Source organism: Antennarius striatus, chromosome 5, assembly GCF_040054535.1.
Source record: "Antennarius striatus isolate MH-2024 chromosome 5, ASM4005453v1, whole genome shotgun sequence".
Classification (NCBI taxonomy): Eukaryota; Metazoa; Chordata; class Actinopteri; order Lophiiformes; family Antennariidae; genus Antennarius; species Antennarius striatus.
The window spans coordinates 9,626,674-9,638,605 of NC_090780.1; the positions used below are offsets into that span (position 1 = coordinate 9,626,674).

General features: G+C 41.7%; 1 protein-coding gene across 3 annotated transcripts; it reads right to left on the minus strand.

Moving 5' to 3' along the window:
* Positions 1-787: 787 nt before the first annotated feature.
* errfi1a (ERBB receptor feedback inhibitor 1a) lies at positions 788-7,608 on the minus strand. Of its 3 annotated transcripts, XM_068315368.1 has the most exons (4): positions 6,918-7,608; positions 4,197-4,402; positions 3,951-4,039; positions 788-3,813 (listed from the first exon to the last, which is right to left on the minus strand). In XM_068315368.1, exons 2-4 carry the CDS (start codon positions 4,346-4,348, stop codon positions 2,690-2,692), a joined length of 1,365 nt encoding a protein of 454 aa, XP_068171469.1. In that variant the 5' UTR covers positions 4,349-4,402; positions 6,918-7,608; the 3' UTR covers positions 788-2,689. The 3 variants fall into 3 exon arrangements, with proteins under 3 accessions (XP_068171469.1, XP_068171470.1, XP_068171471.1); XM_068315369.1 differs by lacking the exon at positions 6,918-7,608 and having other exon boundaries at positions 3,951-4,007; positions 4,197-4,342; XM_068315370.1 differs by lacking the exons at positions 3,951-4,039; positions 6,918-7,608 and having other exon boundaries at positions 4,197-4,342.
* Between the last annotated feature and the right edge of the window lie 4,324 nt (positions 7,609-11,932).

The following is an 11,932-nucleotide window of genomic DNA, read 5'->3' on the forward strand; positions in this document are numbered from 1 at the left end:
TTCTACTTTGGACCGTGAGATGGGATTGTCTTTACTTCCATTGTTATCATTGCAGTGACCATTAGGATGAGCAATACCAGCTTTATCAAACAGGCCAATATAACCTACTAATGTTCATGTTTATGCTGCTCTACCAAATCTACAGCACATCCCAGTGTTCCAAAACATCTACATATCACTAATAGATTTACTTTCATTCCTAACTCAAAATAAAGACGTTTTCTTTACTACTACTCTGACCTCAATAAAAGTTAGGCAGCAGCACATCGGTCTAGGTTAAATATTTGCAACTCTGTCCAACCCTCCCAGTAAACGATAAGAAAAGTTGCAACAAAGAAAAAGTGAATATAGACAAAGGAACAGAAAAGGTTTTAAAATCTAGATGTGTCTCTTATACGACCCCATCAGGCTTACTCCTGGCAGGATAATTATTTGACCACTAATGGGCTGTATGGCTCAGTGTCACTGTGGGCTCAATGCCCAACCACATGCACTCAGGTCAAGAGTAAAAATCTTGCAACATTGTGAAGTCCTTAAAACCCTGGCACAAATCTGACTGCCATAGAACATCTAAGCAGTCATGCAGAAGGAGAACATGTCATAACCAGGAAGAGGAAGGCAATATACTGTACACCTGTCAGGCGACCATTGTAAGTCATTCTTCTCTCTCTGGATAGAGGCCAGTCACAATAAAGTAGAGCAAGAGGGTGTGTGGGTGATAAACAGGCCAAATGACTTGAGTTTAGACTTGAGGTTTGACAGATTCAAGAAACAGAATGAAACAGGGTCATAAATAAGTCATTTTATTTTGCTTTTTTTTCAAAGACTATATACTTATCTATTCATAGCAACAAATGGAATTGTTAAATACTGTACACAGCATACTGTACTCTCCCAGTGCATGTCTTCACCACAGCAGAGTTGTTTCTTGATAAACTACTCTTCATTCTGTTTTATTATTTCAAATAAGACATATGAATACCTTAAGATTACATAGTATCAGTATATGATGTAAACATTTTTCAGACATTTAAGTCAAAAGCAACATTGTGTTGACAAGTTTGTGTGAACAGAGAGGAGACAAAAAGCAGATTTCAGTGCCCGTTTGACCTTAATTTTTATCTGTTTCTTAAACTGGACACTGTGTTCGATTCTAGGATTACTTCAATGTATGTGCTACATTTATTATAACATCCTGACAACTCTTGAATAATCTACAACAGTAAAAGTCTTATATTTTCTAGCCTGCCAGCGGCCAGTCTCTCAGACCACACCCACTGCAATCATGTACGACAGGAATGCATGAGCAGAACAGGAAAGTCTGTCAGGTAGGTAAACCCTGCACTGTCTTTGTAATGTGTCTGCATTAACAGATTATGTTAACATCTCTGTAATCTAAATGATCCGAATACTCTTAAGCATTTCCTGTTAGAACCGACTGTGTTACTCTTAAGCGATGCCTAACTCAACTACACATTTGTGTCAACTTATATATGGAGATGGATACCAAATTTCAAAGATTAAATTGCCAAAATTTGTCTTTATTAATGGGAGAGTGTGTGAAATATAGGATTAATATCAAAGGGAGGTAGTACTTGAGGCAAATTAGATCCAAGCAATAACTCACAGCTTGATCAAAATAAGCTTCTCCAACTGTTTGGTGGAATCTCAGTAAGAATAGCATACATTCACATAATGTTCAACAGGTCAATTTCTGTGCGACAAAACAGACCTGGTCAATGAAGGAAAGCAATCAAATATGTGCACTTCTAGAGGGTTGTACTCAAAGGCAGGCACTGCAAATAAGCAGAGCACAGTAACAAGTATTTTTAACGATTTTACTACGAGCTGTAAAAATGTCATTTTATCACTTTTCCAGCTGCTGTTCCAATGCAGTTTTGCACAAACATTGACACACATTCATATACAGTCATGCACTACAGACAAGTATACCATAAACGCTGCACAAGACATTCTAAAGGAAACGTGCATAGCTACCAGTGATGTACCCACCTCTTAGTACAAAACGTAAAATGTCAATGAGTGATGTGGGAAACACACGTTTGCACAGATGCCGAGACCTGAGCAGAACTGTAACTTCATGGAGGCAGAGAAACAATATCAGTATTTATAAGAACAAACAGAATGGAGACTTATGTGCGAGAATCCTTCATTTTTGATAAGAGTTAATTGGCCTTGTACTCAAACTTCATATTTTAAGTGATACATGGTTATTTTAATGACCTTTAGTCCATCCGTGTGAGATACAAAAGCAGCATCCATGTCGTCTCACAAAACATCCTAAACCTTCCAGACACAGCAAACACTGAGCACAAGGTCCAAGGCCCGCTTGTACCTTCAGCCTAAACCACATCGTCAGAAAAACAAAGACCACAACATTGAATGTCACAAAATAAAAATCTTATAAAAATAAGCTCTACAATGTTGAATTTTGCCCACATGAGACACAGTTTTAACATAAAGTATCTCATTTGTGGTAGTTGTTCCAACATTACCAGTAACTGAATACAGTGTGCACATACCCTGTGTGTTCAGAATACATAGGGGGTTAAAAGTAATAACATAAGCAGCAGTTTGAGAATGGTTAGCATCCAGTTTCGCCTTTTATTCCAAGTTGGGGTTGTTTTTTTTATACAGTGGAGTCATGTGCTACTTCCAATAAACCTTTTCAAACTAAATGCACTTGTGGTTTCCTCCTGGTGTGACAGTCCCAGTCTGACTCTGATACATCTGTATCATGAACCGAGGTGTTGTCCATAGCGCGAAGAAACTTCTCTACACACGGTGAGTCCATGAAAGCTGGTCGATCAGGCAGAAGATAGTAATGTGTAGTGCTGGCCTTTTTTCCGTTCTCCATAATAGGGAGAATGCAGGGGGAACCCTCACTGTTCTGTCTCTGTAAACCTCTGTAGCTTACATACTTTGGGTCCGGTGCAAAGCTTTGAGTTGGGGGCATCACTCCATTCACGTATGTGGGTAGGACCTTGGGGCTTGGGGTGCGGGAGCTGCATCTGGACAAAGGTTCCCGTGGGGGCACCTTGGGTGGTTTGTCCTCATTGCTGTAAGCCCCTGACGAGACCTCTGCTGACCAGCGGCGATAGTCTCCTGTCTTCATTGTTCGGGGAGGGATAGGGGGTGGGACCTCGGGCTTATCCATACTGCTGGTGTGGCGTTTGGTATACGTAAGACGCAGCAACGAGGACTTGTTAAAAGATCCGGCGGGGCCAGAGTGTGAGCGCCGAAGCCTCCTCTGAGCTTTCTCCTGCTGTCTCTGACAAATCACCTGCTCAGGTAACTCTGGCCGATGCTGCTCACACTGCTCACGCACATCCTGTGCACAATGTGGCTCATGCTGCTGCTGTTGGGACTGGGGTTGCTTTGGAGTTTGCGGTCCCAGTGGACCATCGTAGTAAGCATAGTTTATCTGTCCACAGTCCCTGAAGCTTCTCCGACTAGGGACTCCATATCGGAAAGGAGACAATTTGGAACAGTGATCAGACACCAGACGGCAGCTGTCGTCCGAACTCGTGAAAAATTCTACCTCGTTGTCCATAGCTTGTTCATGGCAGATGTCTGTTTTTGTAGGGATGGGGGGCAAAGGCTTGGAGCATCTGCCTGGTGTCTGCGGTGGACTGCTGCACTCGTACACCGACAGCCTCTGAAATGAGGGAACGACCTGGTCGTCATCAGCAGGGCTCGGGGTGGAAGACTCAGTACCGCTGGACAGGGAAAGGTGGGATGGCCTGGACTTCTTTGGGGGCAATCTTTGTGAGCTGGGACTATGTTTATGTCCTGTCAGAGGGGTAAAATGGAACATAACAAGAATATTAATGACACAATTATAATTTTGAATGTACAGCTCAACTACATCTTATAGTAAATGACTCTGTGGACTAGTAGGTTCTCTTCTACATTTCTGATTGACTTACTTTCATAACTTTGACAGGGTGTAGGTGGCCCCTTTAGCTGGGCATGAGAGCTGTGATCTGTGTGAGCAGTGTCCATAGTGAAGTAGAAGCTGTTAAAAATGATTATTACCAGTTTAAATAAGCTGTATTATAGTGCATGTCTGCAGTCTTACAAAAACTATAACATTTTAGCATGCAAATTTTGAAAAGACATCCCTTCATTAAAGTTTTTACCCCAATATTCAGTCCCTCCACTAGAACACTTACTTGTCCACCTCATGGCGATAGTTCCAAGAGGGTTTGGATCCAGCCATGGTGTGACAGTCGCTACCCCTCAGGAAGGGGTTTTCTATGGGAAAAGAGATCTCCTGAGCAGTCAGGCCCACTGTGGACATGCTCCAGGTACACACGGGTCGCATCAAAGCCAGGAAACACTCAGATCACCCGGCTGGCTGCCCCCGTTTCTGGTGTCCCTGTAACACAGCCAAGACAGCCATGAAGGACGGTTGTAAGGAGGTTAAAGGCAAAAGCAGATGAGGCGAAAAAGAATATGCATCAGCATATTGAAAAATACTCTCTGAAAGCAGAGCCAACATTCTCCACTGAAGCCGAGAAAGACAGACGATCTGTTTATCACAATACGGAGCAAGTATGCCCACTAAAACAAACAGTCACGGCTTTGTGAGGGGTTTTTTTCTCAAAGGAGAAGAAGAGAAATGACAAATGCTCAGTATGACAATATTTTAGGATCCTTGTGTCGTAGCACAACATGACGACACATAATGAGCAGTGTGTTATTCATGTGTTTTGGCCTTATATTATATTTTGAAGAAAAAAAAAAAAAAGCTTGGAATTGAAACAAACTAAATTAATCCCAGAATAAACTTTACCCCATATCTGGCCTGAAGCAGCAGGAATGTGGAGACACAGATATATGACAAGCTTTTAAATAAAAATCTTTTTTTCACCTAATTAGAAATTAGAAAAAGTTAGTTTTTTGGCAGTGCACATACAATATTTAAACTGATAACCAAATACCACTGCAAACTTTCCTCAACAAAGGATTTCAATACTTACAGAACAATCTATACATTTCACCTATAACACATGTTGTCAAAGCCGAAGTTTAGGTCTGACTGAATTAACTGACTTTCAGGCTTCTCTTTGTACAGCCGGGGCCTCCACTCCTAATAAGTTTATTTTAAAACTTGACTGTGCTCTGCACCAATGCTGAAATCTCGCTTGTCCTGAAGAGCAGAGGAAAGGGCTCCTCCTGTTACCAGAGATATACCTGATGTTGCAAGAGCTCCTCAAGTCAAATGACCTGAACGTTCATGTCATGTCAAGTATGTGTCAGAGTTGAGTAAACAATGTATACAGTATTCAGAAAAGAAGAGACAATACAGCATTTCGGTATTCTTCACATCTGCAAGCAAATATAAGCTTTTCCACATTCACACTAAATCTGTTCAGTAAATGCTTAAAATTGATTAAAATGTGACTAAATATTACTTTTAAATATGTGTAGCCTTTTTATTTTCAGGCAGGTGTAGCATGCGTAACCATAGGTATTTTTGTTGCATGCATCGTCTTGAATTCACGTTGCTACCAGCATGCATTGTTGCAGAAAGCCTCCGAATGACCTCAGTGCCCTATCAGAAGCCTTCTCCACAAATCCTGTAGTTCAGGATGCAAGAAAACAGGTGCACCTCTGCTCCCGATGGTCAGCTCCTCTGCAGACCGCAAATGAAGTGTGTGCACACACCCGGGGATGTGTTGTTCTCCTCATAATGTAGGAGTGATGACTGAGAAGAACATGGCCCCCTTGTTCAGGGTCTCCTCCGAGCCATGTTTATGTGCTACCCTGACAGCTGGTGAGAAACAAAGCCCTAAAACAACAGGAAGCCTGGGGCATCAGCCTCAGCCAAACTGCCCAACATGGCATGCAATCTGTCGATTCGGTTCGGCGGGGACGGGAAGCAATATGATCCTCGATAATGAACCCCCTGGGGTTTGTGCTTCCTCTTGCAACAGGTGCAAAGACAGCTCATCTGGCAGTTAACCATAAGGGCATTTACAGGCAACAGGATTGAATACATTACATTTAGTCATGTGGAGTGTCAACCTGCTTGAGGAATTCTTTAGATCTTTTGATTTTTTTCATAGTTCTGCATCATAAAGTCTTTGTATGATCAAATCTGATGTTTAGTCTGACTTTGAGGGTGGAGGTAACAGAGGCTGTGGGTATTTGTTGGACTGCATGAGGGGAGTCTGACGCAATTGGCAGTGATGTAAAACATCAGCGGACAGCTCGCCGTTTTGATTCAGGATTCAGTCGTCACACACAGCCCTTGAAAGCAGGAGTTCACACCCCGCTCATGACACCCCTGCAGCGGTTTCCGAGCAACCATACCCGCTCTACCTGTGCTGCAAGCAAACAGTGTGCACACCCCCTCACTTTACTGGATTGAGATAATAATGGTTAAAAGCCCTCTAGCAGGCAGGTGACTCACACCACAACACTCAGATCAGCTATCTGACTTGCTCATTTAAAAAAAAATAAAATAAAAAAAATAAAATATATATATATATATATATATATATATATATATATATATATTATATTATACTGTATATAATTTCTTTTGTTCAGTATGAAAAAATACAAGTAGATCATAGCACACTAAATATCAAACTGTCTTTGGCCAGATTCAGTTCATAAAAACAGACCAAATGAATTTGCTGGTTTTAAAGGACTGACATAGATTAAATTAAATCTGACTGATGGAATCCCCTGGATTAAGAACAAGGAATCAGTCGTTGAGTAGGTCAGAGAAAATTGAACTATACAAGACAAAAAATATTTGAGCTCAAGTTGCATCAATCGGGGGAGTTATGGTGCTGACACCCCCCCCCCCTCCAGAGGGGCTTAGAGACCAGACGTGGTTCCTCAGCCCAAACCAGCTCTTTCTAATCGGTTGAACTCACCTATAAAACGTCGCTGTTCTCCCCCGCTGACTCCTACACTCCTGTTTGGTCAAATATAGCTCCTCGGTTCCTTTTGGGAGGGGGGCGGTGAGACAGCGAGCTCTTGATTTCTATCGCATCAGGAACAGGACGCGCGCATTTGGTGACGTTCTAGTTAAAATGTGACACTTGTAGGTGAGTGTGACAGTGTAGCAATGTTTTATAAGATATACACCACACTGGAGACGCAGGCTCCGCCCCCACACTTGCCCTTAAAGGCGCAGCGTTCCTTTTTTTTTTTTTTTTTTTTTTTTTTTTTAACTCGAGATGGTTTCGTGCAAACCTTCCACGCGGGGTCTGGGTGGGAAAGAACGAGCTGCCATCGAGGCAGCAGATCATGGAATTAAGGAATTATGAAGCGAAATATAATCCGATGTGTTCCTTTTTGAAAACGTTCTATTCAATGCTCTATATTATAAGGACTTCAGTTGTGTCACCTGTGCAGGTTCATGGACAACAAGCGTGCAAAAGCTGCAGTCAAAATCGAACTGCAAAGATCTGCAGTGGGGGAGAGGCAGTGGGGATGGATCCAGGGTAGATAACACAGACAACAGCAGAGGAACTCTCTTATCTGCACAGCATTCAGCTGCCAACTTTCTGCAGCCCAGACTGTTCAGTTCCCCACTTATCAGATCATCCAGGGAATTTTCTTGTAACTATACCTGTTCTCCATTTACTTGATATAAGGTTCACTTGAGCATCATGTCAGTAGAAAACCTTATGCTGCAGGATGGATGTGCATACATTTTTCAGGGTAATAATGGAATAATTTTATATGTGAAGTTCCTCTAACTCTCCATTTACAGTTACTTAGCCTACATAGACATGGAGTGGTGTCAGTTTACTGACCCAGGCTAAACAAACCCAGCACTGTCATGCACACTAACCAAACAGACGGATACAATAGCCACAAACAACTGGTGCTGAATCAATAGTAGAAGAAAGCAGAGGTGTGTATGAAAGGGGAACACAGTGTTCCTGTGTCTGACTTTGCAAATCCTCTACAGTCTGTTGTGCGTGAAGCACCAAAATGAAAAGATTATCATTACATACTTGGCACCTACCAGGATTATGTTAATTATGTTAATTGTGTTTTATAATTTAAGACACATTTCTGGGATTCCCCCGAGCATTTGCTTTGTGTGGCATATGGTGGTTAATGTGGATGGTATGAACATTAAAGTTTAGTTCAAAACTCACTTATAAAAATTGAATGTAACACATGGTGTAAGAAAAATAACACATAGAACCACATAGGTTAATTATCAAACGCAAGAGAATGGAATAAAATAAAATCCAGTTCAAACAAAAACCATGTATTTCACTGTGTTCCTGCTTTACATTTCTTAATCGATCACTAAAACTCTTTCCATGTTCCGCCAAAAAAGAACATTCAGTGGGAGAGGCTTTGTGTCCATACTCTCTCTCCTCCCACTGCACCCCCATCCCCCTCCCTGCTTGTCAGCCTTGTTGTGACGTCATCACACACAGGAAGTTCCTTATAAAGTTAAACAGGGAGGGGGAAAAAAGTTAGTCAGTGGGGAGATAAGCAGACGCAGCTGTGACGAGATGGCAGATAAAAGAAGTCGTGTCAGAGAGGATATCCTCTCAGAATGAATTACTCCGGCTTTTCTTTGGTTCTGCCTGGTGACTCAGGCTGAGCGTTGTCCTCCAAAGGCAGCACCCATTCCCAAATAATGACACCGTTGGCTCGCTTTACTTTCAGTTCCATTTGGTTTTTCTCTTCAGCCACTCTAGTCTACTCTATTTCTAATAATCTCTCACCCACAGGAAGGGTGTAGATGGAAACTAGGAGAAAAAAAACAAACCCAACAACGTGAAATCAGTGTCAATGATTTATTCACTCTGGAGGTCAGCATTGATTGCCTCTGCCCACTGAGGTAATTAAATTGCATGAATATTCCATCTGTGTTCAAAGTTCACTGCAGCAAAACGTTCAGCGTGTTGAAGTGACGTTAATCCTGTTGAACAGAGATTCTTGTCAGTCAGTGTTTGAGGTTTGTACCTTTATTCTGATCCAGAACCAGCTGTGCTGCAGCCCCTATGTAAAACTGAAAGCTGATTACAAAGCGGCAGTCTACAACTTCCTACCCTCAGGCACAAGAACTGTGACCGGAGTCACCGAGTTTTCTTCATTAAGACCAAAGGATTCAACCTGACATGTGTGACTTGAGTTTGTGCTAGCTCCAGGGAGGCATGATTATTTTACAAATGATGTCAATCAAACACGTTGTAACCATAGAGACATGCAACAGTAGCTCACAGTTGCAAAACATCTCAACACCACTGTGTCCTGGCCCGGGGTTCATACCGCAGATGAGCTGCTTGTCCAGTCGGTGTAGCCGTGACGACCACATCCGGCGCTCAGGCCGACACATCACAGAGCATTAATGCTGGATCGTGGCTTTGTCTGGCAGACACACACACTTGGCTTCTCCAGTGGAAATAAAAACAAATCCCCAGGCAACAGGTTGTCGTCTCTCACAGCAATGTAAATATTACCATATTCAAGCACTTCTACTTGTTAACCATCCCAAAATCCTGACAGTCATCCAGCTGCTTCAGTTATTTATCACTTCCTGCACCGGTACAAAGACTTCTGGGAAATTTGGGGACTTGAAGGGTAAATTACATCACACACAGGTATTTTCTATTTTGGAGTGTAATATAATCAAAAGCAGTAATCACGACTCATCATTGCATCACTCCTCAACATTGTTATGTTGAGTTGTTCCAGTACAGCCGCAATCTCCTGTTAGTAATGGGTGGAGTGAACCGGTACGCCTCCTCCATGATGACAGGGTGTGTTTAGTCTCCATGACCAAAGGATCGCCTGAGAGGCAGACCGGGGGAGTTATTGGCAAACTCACCCTATGACTGAGACCAGATCAAATCAACGTTAGTAATTATAAATGGTCAGTATTGTGGTTCTCATAGCGTATTAATTCTTTCTGTTTTGTAACCACTGTTTCAGGAAGTAATAAAAGCAATGGGAACACTCAGTGCTGTAAATTATACTCACATTATCCAAGATACACATCCACACAAGCACTCATTTGTGTCTGATACCAGAGGAGAAGCTGTGAAAACGACAGCTGTAGTGTGATGGATGATTTCACGCTGGTTTGACTCTCTTCAGCCACTGGTTCAGAGCCAACGCTGCTCACATGTTGCACCACTAGAGCGCCACAGGACTGACTGACACACACACAAACTGATTCCAAATCTGCTATCTTTCCAGTTTCATAACTAATAATTGAGGTGCATAGCATTGGCTATGGTTACATTTTTATTCTCTATATTCAGGAAGCATTATTTGATCCTTCAGGGTTTAGTAGAGAAATACAACACCAGTTTCCTGAAATATAACACCTGTGTTGTATTTCATGTATTTCAAACAGCCAAAACAGGAGTTCCTGGGCTTTGGCCAGGTAAACCAGGTTTCCGGTGAATCTGATACTATCCTGTAGAAAAGAAGTTTGAGGCTTCACTTAATGGTGAAATCTATTAGTCCTAAGTAATGACTGATTGCTGGGGGAGTTTGTTCTACCCATGATTTCCTAGTCCAGTCTCACTCTTGGGGGATATTAGAAACACAGAACAACCCAAAGCCCCTGACTGCTGATCAAAATTTCAGATGCTGTCCACCAAAGAGATTAACAGGCCCACCATCCAAAGGGGACAATTAATAGAGTGAGTCATAAATCAGTAGCCACAGTGGTATGACAGTACTGATGTCCAGGTACACCGTTAGGACAGGAAACCTATGTGGAATGAAAGATGAGGCCCAATGAGCAACAGTCGGTGAGCTGAATAAATCCTGTGTCCTCATTTATACTTGAATGTGCATGAGTGCATGTGGCACGGACCGATGACAGCAACCGAGTCATTCAGGCAGAGCATGCTTTTGGCCGTCTGCCGTTTGTTTGATTCAAACAAAAGGTAGTTTTACGTCCACTGATGACTACCTGATGAATGCACAGCAGCAGCTAAATTTATTCCTTGCAGGAGAAATTATTTGGATCACTGCTCACACAACTCTATTAACAAGGAATCGTACAGGTTTAGAGCAACTCTGATGAAGTCCCACTCTTATTTTCCTCCCCCTGTGAGCAGGTTAGGTGTGCAGATGCATATGTTTGGGGGAAAATGTGGCCCTCCAGCAAGAAAACCATGTGTGGGTGGAAAGTTCAGACCTGTCCTTACCTCAGTAGTAAGAATTTGAGGGACATAATGGCCTAGAGGCTACATGTTGAAAGCTAAACCAGAGTAATAACTAAACTGGAATATACTTTGCACTACAATATCAGCTGTGACTTTCCATAACAACTACTGCAAAATGACACTCAGCACACTATTTATAGGCATTACAAAGGAACATTCCTTTTCATGAATTTACAATTAACAATTAATAAAATTCAAAGATGTGTGAAGTCAACCCAATCAAGACAAACACATAACAATCAGAGTATTTTAAAGGTTTTATTTTAAGGTTTTCTTTCTTCTCATTTCCACATTTTAGTGTGAAATGCAAGAATGCATATCATTTTGAGTAAAATAAAAGTGTTGAAACAGTTACAATCTATATTGTTTTGTTTTTTATTTATTTGTAAAGTTCAACAGTAAACATGCTATCCATCACAGTCTATTTATCTCTGCACATCCTTTGCCTCAATATCAGTAAAACTGCAGGCAGCCAACAAAAACATACAGTAACAGTTCAAGGAGGTTGTGGTAATGAGTAAATACAAATCAGTACAAAAGGAGGTAACAATATATTCACCAGTTGTCTGTGAATCTGTTACCAGCATCAAAACTTAAAGATGGAGAGTTTTCATACTTTTGTTTTTAACGATATATACTGTTTATCAGTAATGTTTTATAACCATAGACTTACTGACATTACCTCCAGCCAAGGTCTTGTTGGTAAAAGGAACTGAACGAGGCCATGTGCA